General features: G+C 41.8%; 2 protein-coding genes across 5 annotated transcripts in view; one reads left to right on the forward strand and one right to left on the reverse strand.

Annotated features, from left to right (window-relative positions):
- Window positions 1-77: 77 nt before the first annotated feature.
- Window positions 78-7,476, reverse strand: ubxn6 (UBX domain protein 6). The gene is made up of 11 exons (XM_063200943.1): window positions 7,164-7,476; window positions 5,366-5,526; window positions 5,198-5,247; window positions 4,662-4,790; window positions 4,450-4,547; window positions 4,161-4,236; window positions 3,974-4,058; window positions 3,342-3,561; window positions 2,108-2,238; window positions 1,632-1,780; window positions 78-721 (listed from the first exon to the last, which is right to left on the reverse strand). Exons 1-11 carry the CDS (start codon window positions 7,241-7,243, stop codon window positions 596-598), a joined length of 1,305 nt encoding a protein of 434 aa, XP_063057013.1. The 5' UTR covers window positions 7,244-7,476; the 3' UTR covers window positions 78-595.
- A 760-nt stretch (window positions 7,477-8,236) lies between these two features.
- cep350 (centrosomal protein 350) overlaps window positions 8,237-26,125 on the forward strand; it is a 28,801-nt gene continuing 10,912 nt past the window's right edge. The window contains exons 1-23 of one of the 4 annotated variants that reach the window (XM_063200944.1): window positions 8,237-8,450; window positions 11,849-11,955; window positions 12,754-12,895; window positions 13,030-13,444; window positions 13,753-13,954; window positions 14,229-14,342; window positions 14,946-15,062; window positions 15,212-15,331; window positions 15,553-16,160; window positions 16,983-17,104; window positions 17,394-18,277; window positions 19,254-19,395; window positions 19,803-19,945; window positions 20,232-20,409; window positions 21,106-21,365; window positions 21,752-21,915; window positions 22,235-22,345; window positions 22,829-23,039; window positions 23,667-23,869; window positions 24,480-24,679; window positions 24,925-25,012; window positions 25,123-25,263; window positions 25,505-25,671. In XM_063200944.1, coding sequence (XP_063057014.1) covers window positions 11,907-11,955; window positions 12,754-12,895; window positions 13,030-13,444; window positions 13,753-13,954; window positions 14,229-14,342; window positions 14,946-15,062; window positions 15,212-15,331; window positions 15,553-16,160; window positions 16,983-17,104; window positions 17,394-18,277; window positions 19,254-19,395; window positions 19,803-19,945; window positions 20,232-20,409; window positions 21,106-21,365; window positions 21,752-21,915; window positions 22,235-22,345; window positions 22,829-23,039; window positions 23,667-23,869; window positions 24,480-24,679; window positions 24,925-25,012; window positions 25,123-25,263; window positions 25,505-25,671 — 4,781 coding nt within the window. In that variant the 5' untranslated portion in view covers window positions 8,237-8,450; window positions 11,849-11,906. The remainder of the gene's footprint in view (window positions 8,451-11,848; window positions 11,956-12,753; window positions 12,896-13,029; window positions 13,445-13,752; window positions 13,955-14,228; window positions 14,343-14,945; window positions 15,063-15,211; window positions 15,332-15,552; window positions 16,161-16,982; window positions 17,105-17,393; window positions 18,278-19,253; window positions 19,396-19,802; window positions 19,946-20,231; window positions 20,410-21,105; window positions 21,366-21,751; window positions 21,916-22,234; window positions 22,346-22,828; window positions 23,040-23,666; window positions 23,870-24,479; window positions 24,680-24,924; window positions 25,013-25,122; window positions 25,264-25,504; window positions 25,672-26,125) is intronic. The other 3 variants (XM_063200945.1, XM_063200947.1, XM_063200946.1) reach the window with 3 other exon arrangements.

Here is a 26,125-nt window from a genome sequence, read left to right on the forward strand (position 1 = left end):
CCGCCACTCCGATAGGCCCCATGAAGGACACAACCACTGATGTAATAAGAAAACCTTAATTATGAGTGGAACAGAAGTGCTGGTCACATGTAGAGCTTTATCAAATGGGCTTAATGTCCAGGGTGCCACTATGTTCCCCAAACAGTGAGGGAAAATACCATACGGTGAAAGTTGAGACGCCAGTCTTCATTGGTAAAGAGTTGCTATGAAATGTTCCGTCACGCCTTCCTAAATGACATTCATGATCACATTTTCAGTGTTGGGACTCAAGACCACACTTCCAAATTGAAGTCTTCTATGTTGTGTCTAGAATTCAACTTCTGCATATCTGCCATGCCATGACACAACCTTTACTTCCTACCATTCTGGGCCTGTGCAACATGCCCCATTTATCCAATGACCACGTTACAGCTGGTTATCAACATCAAAAGTGCAGCACTGCATGATATTTTGGAGGTCAGTGACCTCATCCTGAAATGACCAGAGAGAAGTTGCGCAAAGCCATTCAGAACAAGGATTAATGATGGGGAGGACAAGGTCAGAGGGCAGATTCGGATGACACACAAGAAGCTATTAGGGTCTGATTAGCAGGAGTTCAGCTGAGGACCTTGATGTTCTCTAGCAGATCTTCGTTCAGCACAGATGTTTTTGCTTTTCCAGCGGCGGCAATGTCTGCCAATACTGCCTCGTCCCAGGAAAACGTCACCACAGCGGAAGGGACCTGAATCAAACAAAAATGACCATTATCATCAGAGACTTGATGCAACACTTTCATCTAACTGTAGAAAGCCCGGTATCTATTACTGCCCACAGTATGCAGAGTGATGATGATGAAGTATTGGTGTCTTCAAACAATACCTTATAAAGCAAATTCTGTAGCGTCGTAAGGTGGAATGCTGTAACGGTCATTGAAAAGACTTAACCATGATTGTACTACACTGCTACAGTACATGCTCATTACAGCTTGGTCATTCCCTCTCTCGTGACAGCAAACTTTTAAAAAAAAGAAAAAAGCCATGTCTAAACAGATTAACCACCCTATGGATGTTTGACAAACTCATACTCACACAGTATCAAAAACATGTACAAAAGATGATCATGTCTGTATGAATCATTTGTTGTCATCGGCACATTTTCTATGCTGTATGGGTAAGAACTATGGGGTTGACCTATGTTGGTGCTGGAAAACATAAGCCTTTTTATCTATTATGGCATTGTGGAAAATGACTCACTGCTGCCACCTAGCTGTCTTCAGGCAGAACATTAAATGCAAAAAATCAGCAGCCAGGGGGCAGTGGCTATGTACATAACTTCTCACTCAAACTTCGGATGTACAGTACTAACATGTATCCTTGAAAAGTCAATCACACCGCATGCACTGACAGGCCTGTACATTTTACAATAAATGTGCTCATTAAATGTATTTTATCTGGGTATTGTGTAATTGCTGTTTTTTTCCTCATATGGGAGAGCATTTTACCAGGATTTCCAACAAATTTCTTCGTGTTCAGTGTTATGTTCTACCAGTACATACTGTATTAGGATGCTTCGGTAAATCATTTCCCCATTTTCTTCAGGAAAACAGTTTTCTTATTCTTAGGCTTATTCCGAGGGCCTTGTTTTTCTCTTACCAAATTACACTCATTAAGAGGGACGTCTTCATCCTCAATTAGTTTCTTCCCTCCTGGAGCCATCAGTTCAAATGGCTGCCAGCCGTCCTCAAGTGCTGCACGCACAAACTCGTAAAGTGCTGCAACCCTTTCTCGTGCCAAGAAGGTACCTAAAATAAACAAACACACAGGCATGGCAACTTCAACTGTTGTTCAACTGCGCTGCTTTGCAAAATGTACCAGGGGAGTTACAGTGTTGCTGAGTTGTGACCACTTCCACTTTGCGGTTTGATGCTGCTGTTAACCGCTACAGGGTGATAGTTGATCACCTTTGCCCATATTTGACAACAAATGAATAAAACGACTACTGCCATTCCAAGTTTTCCTAACAAATCTATACAAATCTATCAACTTTAATCACAAATGGGAAGCTACTAAGCCAAGAAAACAAGAATGGTGACATAAATTAGTAGATCAACTGCCCAAGTTGTTATTACCCTGAAGCAGAATTCCATCTGGCAGCCGTACTCTTATAAGAGCATAATTGTATTTTCTTCTTTCTCTTTGCTCGTCCCTCTCGCGCATGGCTTTTGTTCGCAACATTGAATTTCTGTCCACAATCTCACTTCTGGAAAAAAAAAATCACAGTACAAGTACAAATATCAGCTGATTATATCATTAACCAAACACTACATATCACTGCACCGTCCATTGCCTCATGCTGTTGGGTCATGAAAGAAAAACACTTAATGTTCTCTTGAAGACATTGGCTCACTTGTGGAGAGAGCAGATAGAATAAAGCAGAGAGAGAGAATGCAGGAAGAATAGAAAGTAGAATGTACAATATTCGACTGAAGGTTTCATTAAGCATACATGTGAATTGAGTGAAGCGATCCAGTGTCCTGCCAGCTCAACACAGTGCAGGTATTGGTGGCGGCAAATCATATAATACTATTTGAAATTGCTGGTCTATCATAGGTTTGAATAATTTAATGAACTTTGCTTTGATTCCAGCCCATTTCTAGTCATGGGGGCAGTCATGGGTAAGCGGTTAGGGCGTCAGACTTGTAGCCTAAAGGTTGCCGGTTCGACACCCGTTGATGGGGGGAGTAACTAACTAGTGCTCTCCCCCATCCTCCTCCATGACTGAGGTATCCTGAGCATGGTACCGTCCCGCCGCACTGCTCCCTTGGGATGCCATTTGGGGCTGCCCCCTTGCAAGGGTGAGACATAAAATGCAATTTCGTAGTGTGCACTGGTGTCTGTGGAGTGCTGTGTCACAAGGACAATGGGAGTTGGAGTTTTGCATGTGGGCTTTCACTTTCCCTTTCAATATTTCAATATGCATTGCATTGATCACACTACCCTTCACTTGTCCTTACCTAACGGGACAGTATTTTGTTGTTTAGCCCTTTCCGAGATCCTAGCCCCTAGCTATTCTAAATGGGCATTGTTATCTTCTTTTTTTATACTCCAAATATCATCCCAAACTTTAGGCAACATCAGTAGTAGTAGTAGTAACTGTAGTAACAACAACAGTAATAGCTTTTGGGATACTATTTGGAGCATGTTCATATGTTTCAACCATTATTTAAACAAACACACACCCCCCATTTTCTAGCCATGATCTCAGAAAGGACTGAACAAAAAAATGTGTCGTCGTCAGATACTGACATGTCAACAGTACTATGAGCCATACAACAGCATTTCGAATTCTCCTTTAAAACGTACTTGAGTTGCTGCTCCTTCTTCAGCTCCTCTGCAGTGAGATTGTAGAAGTCTGGCGGCAGGTCAAAGTGTGTGGCGTAGGGGGAGGGGCTGAAGGCCTGTGCCTGGCGGTCCAGCTGGGCCCTGATTGGCTCCCCGTTCCTCAACTGCTCGCCCCTCTCCTTCAGACTCTCTAGGGATTCCTCATCCTGCTCTGCCAACACCAGGAACTCCTCATTGCCATCTGTGGGAAGCAGAACCAGAGGCGGTTGATAAAGGAGAGATGCTACATGAGGACTTTCTACTAATAAACATAATGTACGTTTCTAAGATGCCACACCCCTTTGGGAGACCAGTGGGGGCTCAGAATGAATGTTCAGTGGGGAGAATAATGACAATCCATCTACTGTCTTCAGATTTTTGTTTTCTACCACTGTTTGGTTTTTCCCCATGCTTTCCCCAAATAACAGTACGTAAATGTCAAACTGCTGAGGTTATACACTGTCAGCTGTATGATATGCACTTCTCAAGTAAACATGAACACTGCAAATGAAATGGTTTTGTCCATTAGACATTTTCGATTGGAAAATGGCGTCATTGCTAGTTACTGATTTTGTATGATAGATAGATAATCCACAATGACTGTGGCACGTCACCTTGTCCATCGATTGGCAACTCGGTCCTCTCAAACCCCAGGGCCTGGAGAAACTCCTGAGAACCCTCCACACAGTTCACCCTTTCCTGGACCAGCAGAATCCAGGAAATAAAATAATGATTATTAGCATTTTAATAATCAAACACTTAGAAATATACAGTATATTGCTTAATCTTCAGAAATCTCACCTGAAAGATCTTATTGGAGAGTTTGATCTTCCTGTATTTCTCTTCTGTTGGATTCTTGCAGATGTTGTCAATGTACCTGAAACATACGTAGTCTAGTCAATTGTCAGACACTTGAAATGTCATGACCTCAGCCATCCATGAAGTCCCAATGAAGATGGGAAATATGGGTGAACAGGGTGACTGGAGGAATGTAGAGTGGCAGAAATGTCCACTGTTTGTCGTTTGGTTGCTGTTCTTCTTGTGACATGCTACAGTGTACATGCAAAGGAAATCAATTGGTGGTTCTCACTTGTTGATGATCTCCACTGCTCCCTTGACCTTCTCCTGGTCTCTGTTGAATGTGTGCATCATCATGATGGATGCAACAACTGGGTCCTCTGAGAATCTCTGCACAGAGTGAAACACAGATTTCACAAAGGTTGCCAACAGAATTAGATGTTAAGTTATTGACATTCATGCAGTGAATGTGTTTGTTCATGTGTTCATCCCATGTAGACAAACCATGAGTATAGCTTCTTTAATGTGTGGCTCTCTTTCAGCCTTGGTCAACAGAGCTCCAGTGAGAGGACAGGTGAAATAGATGCCAGGAACAGACAGGTTACGAGACTCCATCACTGGACCTGCAGGAGCCTGTTGGGTGAGACAAGACACATTACTAACCTTAAAGGTACAGTATACTATTTCTTTAGTAGTTTATTTATAGATTTGACACTGCCCATTCACAAATATTGTCTTTTTCATGTCTATTTACCGCCACCATGGATTTGCAAGTATTCATTATGACACTTATCATGCATGAATAGGTGGATCTTCTCCATGTGTGCGATTTTGAAAGACCATTCATAAGATACCTGGGTCAGTCAAGTAAATACTAGTGTATTACCGGTACTTAGTAAATATTCATGAAAAGATCATATTTGAAAATGGGTACCATACATTTTGAAAATAAATTGCTAAAGTCACATGCCCTTCTTTTAAGACCATATTAATGGAAATACTTGAAGTTTACATTCATACACAAAAACTTTTTTCCTTGCCTCAGGAGTAGCGGCTGTTGCTGCAGCCTCTGCTTCCAACTCCCGCTTGACTGCAAGACATTTCAAGAACGTTAAGCATGTTAAGATCTCACACCATATGTACTGCAGGTTTAGTTGTGTTGGCACATCTACAATGCAGAGATTCTACAGTTATGACGAGGGGCTCACCCTGATTGCGAATGGCATCCTGAGATGTGAAGCTTATTGGCTTGTGTTGTTGCTCTATCCTGGCCAGGGCAGCTGCTCCTGCTCTCTGGGCTCCTTCCGTGGGCGCGTGACGCGACTGACTCTTGGCAGTGCTCTGCTTCACCTGGGCCTTACTGCTACCACTTGAATTAAAAAAAGGAAAAAAAGTTAGCTATGGTTGAGATAAATTATACAATTATTTTGAAAAATTCTTCAATCTTAGATTGGCAAAGGCCAAATAAGCAGGAAACATATTAAGAACACATTGTGTGTGTTAGTTCTTTAGTGCTTAGACTATACAGTATGCATTTTCAGGTCGGAAAACCACAAGTTCCTCATTAACCATGAACGACTTCATATGCCACACCAGCACTACAGACAACACAGTCATCACTAATAAGAATGCTCCTACACTGAAAGAATGGCATGGTTAAGGAGATGGGCTTTAGATCAGAGGGTTGAAGGTTCAAATCCCACCCTTCTGCTCCCTCCCTACTGCGCTCCGTGGCTGAAGTGCCCTTGAGCAAGGCACTTAACCTGCTCCTGGGACTAATCTATATCCAATACCATATAAAGAACTGTAAATCATTCTGTATAAAAGCGTAAATTCCTATGTAATGATAGGAATTGAAACATCAATAAATTAACTTCGGCTAATTTACTACCCCGTCCTCTCTTCACACAGGCCAATTGTGAAACAAGTAGCAGCTGCTTTGAGAGAGCACCACTGTCTCCATTATTCTTTTAAATATACTTTTGGTGGGCCTTATGCCTTTAATACCATAGCAGGAAATAAGCAGGAGATAGATAGATGTGGAGTGCGTTGCAATATGCGACCTTGCCTCCTCCACTTGCCTCCTCCACTTGCTTCACGTCATGATAACATCACTGACAACAGCATTATATTTCAATATCTTGCAAAAGCTCAATTGTAGAGTCTTTTTCTCATTTGCAATTGGGATGGTGAATGAAAGACAGTCCCTAAAAAGTTGTTGTGGCTAGGCTGACAGCTGGGGAACTTTATCGTTTACTCCACGGAGGAGGGGCCAGGAGGCGGGACGATGAGACAAGCGCAAGTGGAGGAGGCAAGGTCGCATATTGCAACGCACTCAGGGAAGGGGTCGAAAAATGACCCCAGGACGGAATCGAACCCTGGTCCCAGAATTTCTGGCATGGCGCCCAAGTAGCCTACACTGAGCTACGGAATCAGCACGCAATAAAATGCTAACCTTCAGACTTTGATAGAGTTCCTGCAGCCCAATGCTGGTTAATGACCACAAAGATGTTTATTAAATAACAAGAGGAAAGCAACGACACAGAGTTTACACCAGGGTGTTGAAGATAAACAGTGTTGAAGAGATCAATGGTTGGCTCATCGCAACAATACAGTTCATGCCGTGTAGGATAAACAAGGCCTCGGCCAGTGTGTTGACTACTGCACGCATCTCTGCAACAATAACAAAAAGGATGCTGAACTTTTCTCTTGTCTTAAAAACGTTACATCATAAGCCTGTGCTTGTAAGCAGTGGCAACTGCGATTCACGCACCAATTTTAGTAGGAAGTGGGCTAGTTTGCTAGTCTGTTTTGTTTTGCCCATAATTTCGGATTTGTTTTTGACCAGCGAATTTTGATGTGGAACATTTTGGGTAAGAGACTACACTTATCGCATTGGTTTATGAAACATGGCTTCAAAAATACTAAAGAAGACAAAAGTTATAAGGTAAACATGCAACTGCCCAGTGTTTTCAAGGGGATAGCAGAGATGTATGCTGTTGTTACCTGTCTTCGGTAAGTTTCTTTCCAGGCCCAGCTGATTTAAATTTGACATCTTTCTTTATGTCTTCAAAAAACTTCTTCATGCTGAATCCAGATAAGGTGTTCAGTTAATTTGACATCTAGTTCTAGTTTGGGTTTCAAAGCAGCCAAAACGTCAAGTGAAGCAGAGTAATCCAATCAGCTCTGTGCAGCCAGCGACAATAACGGAAATGTCAATATGGCTGCCATTGGGATTTTAATTCAAAACAAAAGCATACATTATTTGCCAAGCTTCATATTAGATTGATTTTGTATTGTTATGGGAGCAACTAGGCTTATTTCATAGACTGTAGACCTAGCCTACATTCTATGGATTGTTATTTCTAGAAATCCATTCTGGGATAATGCAAGATTCTAGAATCATTAATGAAGCTTGACATTCCTTAGAATTTGTAGCTGTAACAAGAAGAAATAAACTTTGAATTTTAGACATTGAGTTTGATAATAATATAGTGAAATGCAGCCATGTACGTTTTGAATATAGCAACCTAGAAATACACCTACATGTGGCCAAATTATTCTAATTAGCACAGAAATATAATAAGTCGTAACTTTTATTTTGATATCTTCAATATGTTCATTGCCGGATGTGATTAAATATAACGGCTCTGTTACAGTGGGCCTGATCGCTCCCTCTGGTGGGCTTTTTGGGAACCTACAGGGGAGAATATGCCAGGTTGTTTGAATGGACAAGTTCTTTTAATAGGCTAAACTACACAGATATAACTTAAAATTTGAGAAAGCAAAATTATTTGCAAATGTATGTATTTTCCATGAATTATTTAACTTTAATGGCACATCTCCACTCATGTAGGTTAGCAGTAGGCCTACAGTGTTTTTGTGAAATACATAAACAATGATAGAAAATGATCGTGCCATTAAATTCACAAAAAGCTTTGAAACTCAAAACATCATCCAGACCTCATTTTCAGTGCTGCCTTTACTTTTTTGTGTATTATGAAGAAATATGATGACAATGGCTTTTACTTAGCAATGGCTTTTACCTTGAAACGCTACCGGAAGTAGGTGAAGCTAATGGCTGTCCGGCTGTCGATGTACGCAGGACTGCGTTCCAACATTGAAAATAGTAATGTTTGCACATTTGACATATACTCTGTAAACTACTGATTGTTAATTATTAGATAAAATCACAGACACTTCTCAGCATTGGTTGACCAGGGTTGACCAGTATGACAGTTTAAGAATGATCTGTACGCGGCCTCCGTCGAAGTAAAATATGCGGAAAACCGGGTAAGTTAACTTCAGAGTTTTGATAAAGGTGACACTAACAATGCTAATAGTTTTCATCCGCAAATAACTTCAAGTAGTTATGGTCATATGACAATAATATTTTATGACTATAATAATAATATCTACATTTCATTTCAAAAGTTGAGTCAAACGACGCTAGACAGTTAGACTGACGTTTACAGCAAGCTAATGTGCTAGCCCCAATCATATTCCTTGTTTTTCTTCCTGTTTGGTATCAGTTATCGTTTTTGAACCTTAAAGATAATGCTGGATATGGTAAACACATGGTTGTTGTTAAGGGTGAGTCAACAATAGTCACTTCGGAGACTATAACTACGCAAAGTTGGTGTGGTTAGCCAACCGAAGGTCGGCGTAGCTTTTGAACTAGTTGCTAGGTTAAACAATCCAACGTTTCGTTTACTGCCCCGAGTTTGAAAAAAAGTCACTGCTGCCTTTGACATAGTACTAGCAGATAGTATGGTAAACATGCATCATTAAAACTGTAGCAAAGTCTTTGTTTCTGGTGTTAGTTCGCTGAGTGACGTGGCCATGGTTACATGCAAATACACAACTGTTTTCTGTTTTTGCGTCGCCTGGTTATGCTAACGATTACCGTGAATCAGGAAAGTGAAGTTAAAGCAAATATTATTTAATTCTTGCATTTAGATCGTCTCTGGTTAAAGTAGGGGCACTTGCTTGGTGCTTCGGGAATATGGCCTCATTCAATCAAGAGGAACCGTAAATACTAATAATGATCTGAAATCTAATGTTATTCTTTCCATGTCCATCACTTGGTGTTCAAGACTGTGTCCTCTTGTCAGATGAATTGCCGGTATTAGATGTCAGCCTTGTTAAAGGGAATGGATTTCTCTTTTAGTTTAGTTTGCAACTAGCATAACAAACGACCGACAGATGGTCTGTTACGACAGGAGTTAACTTGTCTTTCACAAACTGATTTCGATTTAGGTTCAGGAATATGTAGGCAGGGATGTGGATACTGGATAGCCTACCTGGTTGTAAGTGGGTGATTCTCTTTTTGGGGCAACATTTCATGTCCGCATGTTTTATTGCCCTGATTTTTGCTCAAACTGTGCCAAATATTAAAAAATAAGGTAAATCAATAATGTTTCAAGTATTATCCAAACATTATATGCAATTCAAATGCATTTTAACAATTATTTCATATTTTACACACCTTTTTGGTATCACACACATTTAATTTTACCCCACAGTGCTAGGTAATCAACATAGTCTAGTAGAATGACATTAAAAAATAAATTTATATTTAAATCTCTTCCACAGTTGAATAGACCAAACTAAGTTGTATGAAAACATGTAATTTAGTATGGTTAAGTTCTATTTCTTACATTCTATTTTAATCCTACTTTACGTGTCCCAGTAGTAGTTTTCCCCCCTGTTAGGATGAGTGTCAATGCGATGTAATAAAAACCTACAATTACATACAAGCCATTTTCTGGAAGGGACATCCTTTTGGAGGCATTTTCAAACTGTGGGAACTGAAGTAAGCTGCTACTGAAAGTCCCTTTTTGCTATTTTTGATCTTAAACATGTCATCCCCTCATGGGTCAATCTTAAAGTTCCACCCTGTTAGGGCAAATTGCGTAAAATGTGAATTCAGTGTAATTTTTTGAAAAACATATCCAATTTAGTTATTAAAGGAGTGTTAATCTACTGAAGGTGAGATAGCTAAAATGTTGGCTGGTAGAGAGCTAGAATAAGAAAAGGGGGGAAAAAATCCACCCTGTCGTGTTCCACCCTGTTAGAGAATTGAGCCTAACAGGGGGGAATTTGAGCTTTGTGAATGGGATTCTCAATGGGACCCTTACAGGGTGGAAACAATCTAAGAGGGCTATTATTATTGAATTATTTATTAGTCATTGTTGAAATATTGTTAGTTATTATTGAATTATTGTTAATTATTGTTATTATTATTGTTATTTTCATCATTATTAATAATTATTATCTGTATTTCATTTATGTATAGACACACAAACGCATATATGTAATATATAAATAATATACCACACAAAACTTGTTATTTAGCAATACAACAATATACATAAATGTGTGTAGAAATAGGTGTTCTTATTTTTATCCACAGCTTATATGCATTGCTTTCATTACGCCATCTTATTTCCCACTACAATTTCATGCTATGGGCTACACGATTTATATCCGAATTCATACTATGGTCATATAATTTATCACAATTGCTAAGTAAATTGTAAAACCAAAATAATGAATGAGTTTTATATTGAAGTTTACATTTTGGAATACTAATCAGATTTTAAATATTGAAAAAAATATGTAAAAAATTCCACCCTGTTAGATTCCATTCCACCCTGTTAGGTTCCATTCCACCCTGTTAGGTTGAATGTTTTTTAAAAAATATTTTGAAATAATCATAAAATCTTGTTAATATGTTGGTGCTATGTTGAAAGTTGAGTAACATTAAATACACCTATATGTGTATGTTTGAAGAAATTAACATCTTTTCTGTGCTGTTAGTAAAAGGGATGTTTAAAAAAGTAATTTCATATTGGACATGACCATATACCGTTTTATTATTAAATAATCTGATACAGTTTTAAATCAAAACATATCATGCTATCAAAGTGGACTACTTCTTCCTAGGAAAATGTTGTTATTAGTCAACATTGACATATTTAACTATGTGCATCTTATATTATAATGTCCCTAACAGGGTGGAACACTTCCAGCAACCACATTTGATAAAACGACCTCTAATTACTACTATATACATCCTTGAGCTTGACAATTATGCATTTCTTATAGTTAAACATGTCAATATTGAAAAACAATATGAAAAAATATATTCCACTGGTATTTTTTCCCCCAACTTTACAAGCCTGAAATGTTGCCACAAAAAGAGAATCACCCTAGTACTACTTGCATTGGCCCTTTAATCCCAGGGAACCTCCGCCGCAATTACTGTACCAGGGACAGATTGTAGATTTGCACCAGTGTTATGGTGCTGCACGCCTTTACAGTTGTACAGTGGAGTAGAGTTTCATTTGAAATTGTGCTCTGGCTGACATTACTATTATGATTGTGTCTAAGTTTACTTCTGTAAAAACTACAGAACTACATAGGGGTAGTTAATGCCGTTGTTTTGATGTGCCGGTTCATGTGGCTTGCATCGTTCTAAAATCAAACAAATATCTGTACACAATGCTAAGCTGTATAGAAGCAGTATGTTAAGTTTGAAGGAATGTTAACAGAAGAAAAAAATGTTACTACTGCGGTACAAAATCCCCTTGTGTTCTTCTGGTTGTTAAGTGTGTGTGTGCTGAGTATGAGCGTGTACTTCATGGGAACTTTTTCTATAATCATGCAAAACCTTGTGCCCTTTCCAGCTCAGCCACATTGAGAGTAGCTTTGAGACTGCCCTAGGGAGTTATCACATGCTCATTGATGGAGCCCATGAAAACATCTACAAGCTCTTGGAAATTCACTAGTACAGGTACAGAGTCTAAGTGTTTGCTGTGCTTTACTTCACCTAGAAGTTGGAACTTAAGTGATATGTGAATCTGAGGCTGCCCTATTCAAATTGTCCTGCATAATTGCTATACCAAAGTGCCAGTATGTTACAGTTAGAACAAATTGACTGTTTCTCAAACAGCTGGGGTACATCAGTTTCTTCAGCAGAACATTTGTTAGTCAAGGGTGGTTGGGGAGTTTACTGGTATGGGAGACATGTGACTTATCATCTGGAAAGACTATTCTGTTTACATTCCCAATACAAAATCTTGACCAGTTCAAAGATCCCTGCACAGTTTCTAGGTGCTGGTAAACGCAAGATTGTTCAATACTTCAAAAGAATGAAGTTTACCGCACACTTACTTGACTTTTTCCTCGTTTATTCAAAGCGAACAGCCCGTTTCACCTCTGCGTGTCATCAGGTTTGCTCTGAATAAATGAGCAAAAAGTCAAATAAGTATGCAGTTATTTCTTTTGAAGTACAAAATCTTGACCTTCAGGGATCCACAGATGTCAGGGATATGGGTGTTTGTTGTCAAGGTGGCCACCTAACTATAAAGGGCAGGAGGAAAACTACGATTTCTTTTTGTTTAATACACAACATGTGTAAACTACAAGTAATCTGGAAAATAATATATTCAACCCTTAAAAGATATCTATTAAAGTACTAGGCCTATATTTGTTTTGGAATGAGAGTTGTGCTGTTCAGAGACATGCAGTATAATGCCTCTCCAGAGGCTTTTTTGTTGCATATTCAGGATTGTTCCCCTTTTCATAACAGGATTTGTTCAGCGGGGCCAGTCTACTTCAGAGAAGGCTGGACATCCCAATAAAGATTCCTTTTCTACCCTGAAGAACAACAGTCTGGACACCAGTCTTAGGAAGACTGCTATTGTGAATGTCAAGGAGCAGCCCTCTTGTAGGTGAGATGATGTATTTGTTTGGAATGATTGTTGTTAAGCCATATTGTTTTTTAAATTCCTCAATTCATTTTTGCAGTCATGTCGCACATTATATTAATAAAGTATGAATTTTGATGACTTTGTCTTGCCAATAGGGTCCTGCTTCCACCCCCTCGGTTAGCATTTCCCAATGAAGACCCCGCGCCACCTGCGGAAGCCAATGGCAGCTCTGAGCTGAGTCGCATGCTGTTCCAGCGTGACACGCGCCAGGCACAGACATTCAAGCCCGCAAGCACACTTTCCTCTGTCAGTGAGGCGTCAGTCCACTACCTCAATGACCAGTCAGCCATCAATGTAGCTTGCCAGCAACCAGCACAGCAGCCAACGACCAGTAAAGTAGACGACCTTCCCTGCTCGTCGTCCACCATCCCAAGCCAGCAAGACGCTGGTGGTGTGCCTGGCCAGGGTAGTGTCCACCATCCACAGCCAGAGATGCTGCAGAGCACAGCCCACAGCCCCAGCGCCAGCCAGCGTCTGGAGAGCTTGCGGCGTCAGCAGGCGGATGATAAGGTTGGTGTCTTTACCTCCCTACCTTACCAGCTAGAAGAAATAGCTACCTCAGTATGCATGCTTTGTTGTGGGAAGCCTAGATTTCCACCTGCATGTCTATGGTTTTGTTCCATGATCCAAACTCCCGTCCTCCCTTGTGCTTTTGGCCTCATATTGACGCATGTGTGTGTACTTGACATCTGTATCTGTATGTTTAGTGTTAATTGCACATTGGAGTCTGTTCAAACACAATTTGAATCGACCGTGTTGACGTGTGTTCCATAGAAAATCTGACAATAAAGTTCCATGTTGATCTTGACTTTGATAAGCTGGCGAAGCTGAAGGAGCGCATCCGCAGGCAGCGGGAGCACCTGGAGGAAGCAGCAGGGAAGAGCAAGGAGGCGGTGGGCAGCCTGGACAGGCCTCATGCTGCAGCTGGAGGAGGCAGGAGCTACGGCCAGTCTGGCAGCGCTGCACCCTCCGCCCACGTCCGCAAAGTCATAGCGGCACCCCCTGCTCCGGGCTATAAAGGTACGCACGCACTGTGTTTATGGATGAGAGGTCAACTTCTCAAACATGAAAGTTAAAGTTAAAGTTAAGTAAAAATGTCTCATACATCAAAATATGAAGATATCGCGATGTATTAAATGGAAATTCAACATTTTCTACCCCAGCTCAAGGTTATACAGGTATACACACAGTGTATGTCGCTTTTTATTTACTATTTTGTATGCAGTGAAAAAAATGATTTTGGTACACTGAAAACAGTTTAGTTTGCAATGCGATTTGTTTCTGATTTCAAAAGGGTTCACCACGAGTGAGATTAAAATTCACACCCCGGACACAAGAATGAACCCAGTGGAGGAATTCATCGCCCTCAGAAGAGACGTCTACAGAGACCTTACACGCCAGCTCACAGGTCATCTGTTTAACAAGTCATGAGCCATGTGATCTTGCTATAATGCTTCAGTTTACAGCACAATAACGTCCTTCATGCGCTAGTATAACGTCATCCTTTATGAGCTATTGTGGCACGTAAAAAAATTGTCATGCAAAGTTGTGTGTGAGGTTTTAAACAATTTGCCAAATTTTGTATGTGTGCAAGTGCGCAAATGTAATTTGTGAAGAGATTGTTGCATTAGAAATAGTTTTGCATTCTCCAATATGCACTAAAAGGGTCATTCATTCCATGTCAATTCAAAAGACCACACATTTGCATCTAAAAAAAATTTGAACAAACTTCCCAGTATGTTCCTGAGATACCCAGGACACATGGCATATAGGGAGGTGTGCAAAATGCACCATTGATATCAGTATGTTTTTGGAACCAATTTTGGTGCTCACCAAACAGTTGGCCTCTCCAACACCATATTGTTTACATTAGGAAAAATTGCTCCAGATGTGAAGTCATGGGCTTTGGTTGAACTGGCATGGAATGTAGAAGTACGGAGCGATGTTCACATTTATGGAGATGGCTTAAAGTTGAAATCGTGTTAATGATCTGTTTACTTTTCCACCTCAGGAGATGGCACCAGATCAAAAGGTCGTGGCAGGGAACGTCAGAAGAGCAAGAAGCCAGCCAGATCTGTTAGAAAAGTGCACAAGACGGCCTGTGTTTCTGATGCGGACACCAAGCCTTGTATGAGCCTTTCTACTTTCTTACCCTATTTCATGTATTTATTTATCTTTGTTTTTTTTATATGTGCCACATTTTTGTGTGTGCAAAGTACATTTCAGTCATTTGGGCAACTTTTTGACTACAATAATAATGTATTCTTGGTCTAACAGCGTCGATAACTACATCAAAATGGCGGGAAGGGCAGAAGCTGGTCAACATGATCCTTGGTTCTCCTCAGCAGTCTCAGCACAAATCTGGCCTTCAATCTGGGGACAGGCCAGCCAGGGCAGGTTGGGAGCGTTCCTCTATTTGTTTTAGCAGTACACAGAGTGAGTTTCTGCTTATGGTGACAAATTTGTGAGTCTGATGATAAAAAGTGAGAAAATGAGGGCCCATGAGCTTTTTTAATGGCAATGTAAAACCAGCAAGTGAGTAGTTTGCAAATGACCAACTGGAACACACATATTGATACTTCATATCAAACACGTAAATATTATTGTATGTATTACAGAGAGTGTGGAACGCAATGCCTTACCAAACCGTCATAATCAAAGCAAGATTGCAGAAGATGGTGAGTGTGGTGCGGCTCAGCTGCCGGCTAATATCCAGGGCATCTTGGACAGCCTCCAGCTAGATGCACCTCTCGGTAAGCAGACGGAAAGAACGGTTTCAAGACGACATGTGTCCCCCAGAGACACGTCAAAGGATTACCGCTGGACCGGAGTCAGTCCCTCTGCGGCTGGCCCAACGACTAAACCAACCACGTCCGAGGCTGAAAAGCCAGAGCAAGCCAAAAGGAAGCGGCACTACGACTCTACAGAAGTTCGAGAGTACATTTCTCGGCAGCAGCTAGAACGTCGGAAACGGCAAATGGAGGAGCGGCGTCAGCAGCAGGAAGAAGTGGAGAGAAGAAACCAGCGGCTGAAGGAGCTGTACAGGAAACAGAAGGAAGGGTTCAGCAAGCCACTTACTACAGCCACCTTCACCACTATGGATCCCTCCGATGTGGGATCTACGCACAGATATCTACTGGACACTTACACCAACTCGCTGCCGGAGCAGACCCAGATAGAGACCGACGTGCATCTCTCTCCTTCCACAAACACCCATAATAAGCAGGTAGGGTCACCAGCACTACCTCAGACAGTAGAACCATCCATTAAAGGGGTATGCCACTATTTTGGGGCTCAATACAGTTAAAATCGTTGGCCAGAGTTTATAAAGGTGGTTAAGTGTCTTATTTTTCATGTAATTAACTTGCCTTGCTTTAAGACGAGTTAAAAGAGGGAGCATGTCGCTAAGCTAGTGAAAGTCAATGGATCCGTGTAGCATGTAGCATATCCCTTTAATGTATGTCCACTAACAGGGGAGGGACTAGGAAGGGGAGCGAACAATGACTCATGTCATATGAGCAGATTACATGTCACGACCAAACATTAGCATTTGGGTAAAATCAGATTCACATTTCACCCCTCCCACCAATAATCGTTTCTCAATTCGGGGTGTTGCAGACCCTCTGTATGAAAGAATATATTGTGAGGGGATGATGAGACCAGGCCATGATTGTCCCTAACTATAGTGAATAGCGCACCTTGTAAAACTAGGTACCTAACTCCAATTCCAGTCCGAGACGTTGCACCTAAGAGGAGACGAGGCACTGAAGAAGTTGCCCATAGAAATGAATGGTGGCAGCTCATAACAGCAGTGTGGCTGGCGTCTGCAGATATCCCACCTGTTCTGCTGCCAACAAGCAATCAGTATGCGGAACTGAACGAACAGCGTTCCAATTATCCTATAGCTTCATGCTATGTTGTTCTTTTTCGTGCCGTTATAGAAGTACTGCACCTGTGCCGTGTTAAAATAACCGCTGATCTATTTTATTTTTATCGACAAGAACCAACTTGCCTAAGAACAACTCTTAACGTTGTGTTAATTCCACAGCTGCAGAGGCCCCTGTACCAGCCCTCCAATGAGTCAGATAAGGAAAACAAGCAACAAAACCAACCTCCAAGTCCATCCAGCAGTGACCTGTCTGTGCCTGAGAACCAGCCTTTTGCTCTAAGGTGGGCTCTCTTTTCAGTATTTATTGTGTTTGTGTACCTTTTGTGTTTGTGTTACTTTTGCAAGCATGCATACATGCATAGGTTGCATTAGTTTTTATGCAATGTGTTTTGTAATGCAATGTATTTTGCTTAAATTGTAAACCTTCATTTTGTGCTTGTTATTGTAGGATACTTGTATATACATTCGCATATACCTGCATACATTGCATCACTGCATTGCAAAATTCATTGCGTAAATACAGTGTTATTTACTATATACCTGAATATTGTGTTTATGTCTGATGAACAGGCTCTGCTCTTCCCTGAGGGGTGGTGCTGCTGCTGTGCCCGGCGAGAGAGCTCCAGCCATGCCCACCTACCCAGAGTGGATGGGCACAGATGCACGCTCTGTTCCAGGAGCCTCCTGCCTGCACCCTCCAGCCTTCCCCGGCTCTTCAGCAAATGTGAGCAGCAGAATGAGCCGTCTGGATATGCTCAAGTCCACCGCCACCTCGCTCTCCAACAGGATTGAGGACGAGGCCCGGAAGCTGCTGCAGACGTGTAAAGACAGCCAACTGGGCGCCTCTGACGCGGTGAAGGATGACGTCGTCTTGCCCAATCACTGGACACGCGTGGACAGCGCCAGCATCGTAACACAGCTAGAACACCCAGCGAGCAACGTTCAGCAGCTACGCTGCACTACAAGCTTGACCACCTACGACACGGCTCTACCCGGCGTGGGAAGCTTGTACGCCTTCGGAGAAGCACAGAGAAGCAGATCTGCTGCTGGTACTGCGAAAGACACGGCGGCGTCATCTACCTTTGCAAATCCTCCTCCGACCAAGAAGAGGGAAAGCAAACTGGGTCGAGACGCAGAGTCGGCCATGTTCCACTTTCGCCAATACGCCTCCAACATGACCTCCGTCAGTGAGAGAGGCAACGCTCAGTCCACCAAGCCATTCTGTCCCATCTCAGATTTAGACAATGATTGCATTGGGAGAGATGGCACTTTTTTGCCCCAGACCTCAGTCTTCAGCAGTGGGCCAGATCGCTCCAGACCTGCAAGCGCCGTGTCCCTGGACATGGAGGCCAACACGGCGGCCTGGAGGGAGCTGACTAAGGGTAGTCCTTACAGCGTCATCAACATCTACACCAAGAATCTTCCAGGCAACAGCAAAGGCTACCCTTATGAAGGTAACAGTTTATGTGATGATTGAGTGATTGGCAGCTGGTGATGCGTCTGCCTTCCCTGAGTTTCCTTCTCAATTTTAACGTTTTTTTTGTTTTGTTTTTTGAAGTCCCAGGGACTTATTCACATGTGGAATTTTCCCACTTCAGAGTTAAGGCATTGTGTTCGGTAACCTTCATTCATGTAACTTCATTTACATACTCTGAGTCTAGGCCACTTATCATACTGGCCATACGATATGCAAATTCATCCTTGCCATCATAAAAGTACTATAAGAAGAGAAGAGTTAAGTTTATTGACCCAGAAGGAAATTAAGATATTTCACAACCGATCAAACAAGTTATTCCCCACAACTGACATTAAAAGACAGATGAACATAATGCACAGCTCTTTGAACACCACACGTGCATTAAAGAAAGAAAGAAGAGTAGTCCAAAAATAGTCCACCATGGTGCATACTGCCCTAGTATTGGTATTAGGTTTGATATTGTAATTCTGCAAATATGACGGCAATTTCTCTAAAACAGGAGACATTTGGACCATAAGGCTTTGTCACAAGATCAAGGAGGTGTATTGAAGACCATTTTCAGTCTAAACTCAATTTTTGCAAAATATGTTTTTTTCTGTACTTTGCCTTTGTAGAGCAGAATAGTGTCCTGATAAGGTGCATTGAGGTGAAGAGGGAAATATAGTAAAGTGGCCTAAACGGGAATAGTGTAGTCTTGTATTTTTATTACTGCTTTACACTGTGCACTTGAGAAAAATGGTAAAAGTAGATAAGTAACTAACTGGGGAAAATGGTGGTCACTTACCGTACACTCAAAGCCATTTTGGTTCTCAAGCCATGACCGTCAACTAATAAAAAGGCTGGTCCAGAGATGACTGGAGCACATAAATTCTTTTCTATTGTGGTGCAAACATAATGACTAACGTTTCATTCAGTCAAACCAAGTAACTAAATGCATCGCTGCTGTCTTCCAGGGATGTCTCCTAGGAGGAGCCAAAGATCCAGCCCCGCCTCCTACACTGGTCATCCGGACAGCCTGCATGAGAATAACGTCCACGTCTCCCTCTCCTCGCCCTCCAGCGGACAACTGCTTTGCAGAGATCCAAGCAGGCACTGGTATGTCAATACATCAAGCACTCTTCTTCCAAAATGGTTTCTTTGAAGATGTTTAAATATGCACCAATGACTTGTGAACTGCTGAAAGCTGGGTTTTTGTTTAAACTGCAGTATTATTCTATATTACACTTACTTAGCTGATGCTTTTATCCAAAGCCGCTTATTTAGGTACAAGGTTAGAGCAATGTGAGGTTAGGTGCCCTGCTCAAGGGCAATTCAGCCATGGATGATGTGGAATTCCTACCTGTATTCTACCTATACTAAGACCAACTCACTCGACCCACTCAAGTATATTAGGCCACGGGTGCCCCATGTAGCAACTATTTTGTTTGGCAGACATGAGTGTTACTACACAAACTAATAAGAATGCTTTATTAAACTAACATTTATTTTATACATCTTCTCAGTGACGGCAGCAACAATGCCTCAAGCAAGCAAGGGGGCAGTCCTCAAGATGACTTGAGAAGTCAGAAATCCGGAATTCAGGACTTGACTCCAGTCCAGTCTCCAGGAACCTCCTGCTGCTCTGCTGCCAGTTCTCTGGGCATGGGTGAGGGACTGATGCTCTTTTTCTTTCTTAAAACCGCCTTTTTACTCCCAGTTAAATAATTCTGTATGAGAAGTTCGTTTATTTGCATCTCTTTGTAAATCTCCCTTCGGCTTTCTAGTTAAACTCACCATATTATCCATTTTATACATGAGCATAAAATGTCATAAGCAAATTAAATTAGTTGAAAATGTCTTTGTCTGCAACTTCAGCTACTTCTTCGCTTTGGTCATTTTTGGTAACAGCAGCATTTAGGCCCCTTCTGACTTGTAAACCATTTTTTACCCAGAGGGGAGTATTGATGCCACTCTGGTGAATGATCCGGGGGATGAGCGGTCTGAAGCCAAACTGGCTGATTCTTTTGGCTCTTCAAAAGAACACTTCAAGGGGAGCTTTGCACACAGTTCTCATAAACACCTGAACACAGACGGCACATCAGGACCTCCTTCTGTTCACTCTGTGCACAGGTACATCAGTCTCTGCACTAACCTTTGTTCTTTGCTTTTTTGTTGTTCAACATTTGCATTAGGTCACCAAAATGTTAAATATGCACTGTGTAGAATGGTGGCCAGAGTAGTAGTTATTGCAACTACACTGCTTATTGAAACTGTGCTGCCTATTGCCAAATTTGATCTTTTCATGGAAATGTACTAAATAATGAGCTAATATTTACTAGTATGACCAAAATCCAGTAAGTTTTACTCGTAAAAATGTCTATTTCTGCAAATTCAAAGTGGCAGACATGGAAAAGACCCTCCTTCTCATGTATGAGAAGTGCAATTTTTCCCAGTCATAATGAATACTTAAAATTTAAGTATTCATTAAAAAGGTAGCATTTGTGAGTGGGAAGCATGAATTCTGGACTAAAATATTACACAGTGCACCTTTAAGTGTGTATGTTCTGTAGTGTAGTATGTTCTGTTCATGTTCTTGGTTATTTTGGGGGTATCTACTCACCAAAAGCCAGATTTCACGTCAAAGCTTGTGTTTCAGAATTGGGGAGGAAGTCCCATTTCTGATTTTGTGATGTTCCACAGCATGCAAAATTAAGGAACAAAAGAAAAATGTCAAAATGCCTTCAAAAGATGTTTTATATATATTGATCAGTTTTTGTCTTACCTGAATTAAAACCGTTCATTTCCCACCCTTGCCTTCTCCCACAGCTTATTGGCTGATTTGTCTCAAGAAAGGGCCGCTGTCGGCACCCCGAGCGTCTCTGCTTCTTCTGCCTCTAATCCTCATCTCTCAGCCTCCAAAGGCACCCCATCACCCGTCTCAAGTTACTCTGCACTGGAGTCATTTCACCCCAGTCTGGGTCTGGCACCCCCCATCACCTCAGACCCTCCATTCGCTGCTGGGGAGGGGCCTTCCAGCCCTCTCTTCAGGGGTCACAGTACGGAGCATGGAATGGCACAGGCAGGAGGTAATTAGAATATTGTCAATATTTCCAACCAACATGCATGGAGCGGTCCAAGTGAATGGCTCATCATTTTTTATTTGTCATGGAGGCATCTCTAGATTAAAAAAAGTTAAATTTAATTTGCCATGTAATGTTCTGTTTCTTTACTTTCTGTGCTACAATTGTTTGGTGTTGTAGTATATCAGTTCCATAGTGCTTGCTCCTATTCAAGTTCATTTTTTTTACCTATATACTGACCACATTTCTATAGTGAAATGCTCTTGTTACTTTTGTTATCTCCATCACATAAAATAATAAAACTCCTCTCTCTCTCTCTCTCTCTCTCTCTCTCTCTCTCTCTCTCTCTCTCTCTCTCTCTCTCTCTCTCTCTCTCTCTCTCTCTCTCTCAGGTGAGCTCCAGAGTGCCCCCAATGCATTACAGCAGCGTATGACAGCTGAGCTGATGTACCTGGACTCAATAGAGGAGTCCATCAGGCAGCTGGGCGATGTGGAGCGCGTACGCGGCGTCTCCCTGGCACAGCAGGAGGTCCTGTCCCTGGCTCACGTCCTCAAGGTGCCTAGCAACAGACATAACACATAAACCAACCAACCAACACCAAGGATAGAGTTCTGCATTTCCTATATGCATGACCAGCATGACATTAAACCGTGCCGGATGGGGGAAATGATGAACCTCTCATTAACTGCAATGTAAATTCAGATCTAACAATATAACAGCTATCTGAAGATTGCAACACACATAATTTGACTCACCAATACATTGCCACTTAGCTGGTCAATGACTTTGAAAGATGCATGCAAACACGAGCGAGCTGTACTGCTGTGCATCACTTTTCAGTGTCATTCAATTCTGACTCCTTTTTCTCCTTCAGTCCCAGCAACAAGCCCATGAGCAGGTCTTGCAACGACTGAAGTTAAAAAGCGAGCAGGAAGCGTTTGAATCTCGCATGCAACTGGAACACCAGCAGCAGAGAGAAGCACAGGTCTGTTGATCTCAACTTCACTTATCTCTCAGCACCTTAATTTACAGACCCACTTCATAAAGTCCCATCACTTTCTGTTATTTTTGTGTCTTTAAGGTGTACTTTTTTGTTGTATTGATAATGGAAATACATGCCCTACAAAGGCAAAGTGCAGTCACTACGGCAACATTGAGGCTGAGAAAAATGCCTTTAAAGCCTTGGTGTTAGGTTGGATATTGCAGTTACTGTAAATTTGACAAAGCAATGTCTCTAAAACGGGATACATTTGGACCATAAGGCTTGGTCACAAGATAAGAGGTGGAATGCAGACCATTTTGAGTATAAAGTCAATTTTGACAAAATGATGTACTGGCTACACTTAACCTTTGTAGGGCAGCATAGTTCACACCTTGGTTTGTTTGTAACCGTGTGTATCTGTGTCTCTGTGTGCATGCGTGTGTGCATGCATGCATGTATGCTCGTGTTTATTCTTTCCTTCTGCAGGCCTTCCTCTCTACCAGTAGTGGGCACAGTCCTAGAGGAGGACACAGTCCCAGAGGAGGTGGCCACAGCGTCAGGAGTGCTCCACTGAGCTCTCCTTTGTCATCGTCATTTGAGCAGAGGAAGGACCGCAGTCCAGGGCTGGAGGACGCCTATCTGGCAGCTGCTCACTCCACCCCCAGCACTAGCGTGCCCTCACTTCAGGACGACAAAGGTACAAATATATTAGCACCAACGATAGGATCGGGGTGGACATCCCGCGTTCAGAGAGTAACAACACTGACATGCAGTATATCTGTTTCAGCCAATTCAATGAACCAGCTGATACTAATACCCCATTCACACACGCATTCAGCCAGGTGCCCCAACGTGAAGCAGAGGTGTCTTCAGCCTCTCTTAAGGGCGCTATTCCTCAACAAGGACCTTCTCGCTGAACTCCGGCTTATACAAAGCTGCTGAAGTTTAATGAGTGGGAGATTGAAAATCGTTTCCATGATTTAACAAAATAGCCTGTTGACTTCAGACGTAATGTCATTTTGGATTTTGAGATGGAAGTGACCAGAGTTCTTGCGGAGTGATATGAAACAAGACCCAGTGGCTAAAAGTCTGTTGCCATTGGTATAGACTGACGGTCAATGTCAGAACATGATATGACTTGCATCAGCAAATAACATTTCGCTGTGGCACTCAACTGTAAAACTTTGCTTATATTATTATTTTCTAAATGCAAAGCGGGTTCTTTTTCTAGCATTGAAACCATTCAGGAAACATTTGAAACCATGAAACATTTGCCAGTCCATAATGCAAAAATGATGTGACATTTTACTTCTTTTTTTCATAGCAGACAGTATTTCCGTGGCCACAGAGTATTCTCTGAAGTTTGATGAGTCCATGACTGAAGACGAGATAGAGGAGCGGTCGTTTAGATCCCTGTTGCCTTCAGAGTCGCATCGTAGAGGTACGCTGGAGAAGAAACACAGTCGACACGAGGAGTCGGAGGAGGAGTCGACGCATGATCCAGCCACCTCTCGCAACGCTGCCAAGGTCAAGACCGCTCTGTTCATTTTGGTTTACTGTAATCTGTTAAAATCGTGATTTTTTTTTATCCCATCACACTTTGTTCGCGCTACTTTCCACTGTTGTCAACACTAGGGACACATGCAAGTGAATTTTGCAAATCAGAGCAAAGTTTGCCATTCATTCCTTTCAGGGAAGTGGGGTGAAGCCAAGGAAACAGGGGCAAAAATATTTGTATAATTATCTGTATAGACTATTTTCAAAGCCTACGCCATTACTGACTGCATGTGCATACATGACTCAAAACAAAGCTGCTGGAGTGCTAAGACGGTGAAGAGAGAAGACATGCCTCTTGCTGTGTGTACAGTTGTACCAATAGAGATTCTAAATAAAATGCAGTCACGCTATTCCAAGATTGAATTGGCTATTCCAGAAGAATGTCCAGCCTGTAATGAGTCTGTGCATATTTTAATTATCATGCTACCGTGAAAAAAATGATGCATAATTAAACACTCAAAATCCATATGACATTCTTCAAGATGATTGACATGCTTCAGGAGCAGGACGTAATGTAATGACTGCCTCCATTTCTCCAGTGTAATGTAATGTAGTGTAATGTAATGTAATGTGCCAACAGGTGCCGCAGTCTGAGCAGGGCGGCATGCCGTTCTCCAGTGGGCAGCACAGCTTCTCTCACTTCACCATGGAGATGGTGCAGCAGTACATGAAGGAGGAGGAGGTGCGTGCGGCCCACCAGAGCTCCCTGCTGCAGCTCCGCCAGCGCGCCCTGAAGGAGAAGGTCAGAGCAGAGCTCGACTGGCTGGAGCACCTCAAAAGGCAAGTCCAACATCACTTACCCTGCCAACACACCAGAGTTTACGGATCCAGGATGAATTGGATTTGTACACAGAAAAAAAAGGCTTTGTACACAGAAGCGAAGTGTGTTGTGTTGCTGCATTATAACAATGTGAACTGATGCAGTATAATTACTTCTTTGTTGTGACCTTGCAAAATACAATGCAATGCATTTCTGACGAGACAACATATTTAAAAATAATTTTGTTGATCCCCCTGATAAACAGACGTCTCAGGGATAAAGGAGAGGATGACAAGATGCCCCCAATTAGGAAGAAGCAAAGAGTTTTACTCATGAAGCTGCAGCAGGAACAGGTGATTATTTTGTCATTATTATTTGTCTTGATTTAATTATTTTGTTTGTCTAACAACAATAACAAGTCCTACCTTTCGCAACTAATGTGATGTATTGGCATTGTTGTAAGGCGGAGATCAAGAGGCTTCAAGAGGCTAACAAAGCCGCCCGTAAGGAGAGACAGTTGCTGCTGAAACAGCAGGAGGAGATTGAGCGCATGCGCAACACCACCCTCAAACTGCGTGAGCGCCTCAAAACGGCCTGTCACCTGGTAGGTATTGACGACACTCTCTTCACACTTCAATATGAATGAGCCCCTACACACTTCTGTCTGTGTAGTGTTGTATGTGTGAAGTTAAGGGGAACAAATGTAGTCTATTATTTTTTGACCAAAATCCGTGGTAAGCACATGAATAAAATAAAAAAACGCCTCACACTTCAGTATGAATGAGCAATATGTGCAATGCACGTAGACCTGAACTGAAGAGTGGTGTTTTGACTACTTACTGCAGGATTCCTCGGGCGTTGAAAAAGTGGAGGAGTCAGTCTCCCTCTCTGAGATGTCTCAAACGGTGACTGAGGCCAACTCGCGCAGCACATCTCCAGTCTCTGTGTCGGGCAGTGAGACCAGCAGCATCATGCGGAGGCTCAAGAAAATGCACAGCCACATGGATGAGAAGTATATTTCACCATTTATTCAATTTAAAATCACTTAATAATGTATTTGCAGTGGACTGAACATGATGAGTGTAGGGCCTCAAATTAGAAAATATTACCAGGTCACAGAAGAAAGGACTAAATTGAATAAAAGAGCTTTGCTTTTCGCGTTATTGCATTTTTTATGGAGGGGTTGATTGTTTTGTGTAGCCTCCTTTTTAAACAAAGTTTGGGTATATGCCTCTGGCAGTTAGGTGATTGCACAGGCTAGTTTGTTATGATGGTAGATAAATATTAAGTGTGTACCACAATTTTAATATCTGTTCTAGATAGTCCTGTCTCATCATAGCAGTCCCTTAAAGTGGATCATAGTTTTGTTGGAGTAATTCTCCTCTATTCTGCTCTATTAGACCTTTAGAAGACATGTTAAATGTGTGTCCTTTGGTCTAATTGACATGGAATGACTCGATACCATA

The sequence above is a fragment of the Engraulis encrasicolus genome, chromosome 6 (genome assembly GCF_034702125.1).
Source record: "Engraulis encrasicolus isolate BLACKSEA-1 chromosome 6, IST_EnEncr_1.0, whole genome shotgun sequence".
NCBI classification, from domain to species: Eukaryota; Metazoa; Chordata; class Actinopteri; order Clupeiformes; family Engraulidae; genus Engraulis; species Engraulis encrasicolus.

Excerpts from the sequence above, each read along its gene's own strand:
- ubxn6 (XM_063200943.1), bottom strand. The coding sequence starts at position 7,243 with ATGAAGAAGTTTTTTGAAGACATAAAGAAAGATGTCAAATTTAAATCA. Across the intron at positions 4,548-4,661 it reads TTAAAGAAGCTATACTCATG|AGATTCTCAGAGGACCCAGT; the intron begins GTTTGTCTACAT and ends CACTCTGTGCAG. Across the intron at positions 1,781-2,107 it reads AGATGGAATTCTGCTTCAGG|GTACCTTCTTGGCACGAGAA; the intron begins GTAATAACAACT and ends TGTTTATTTTAG.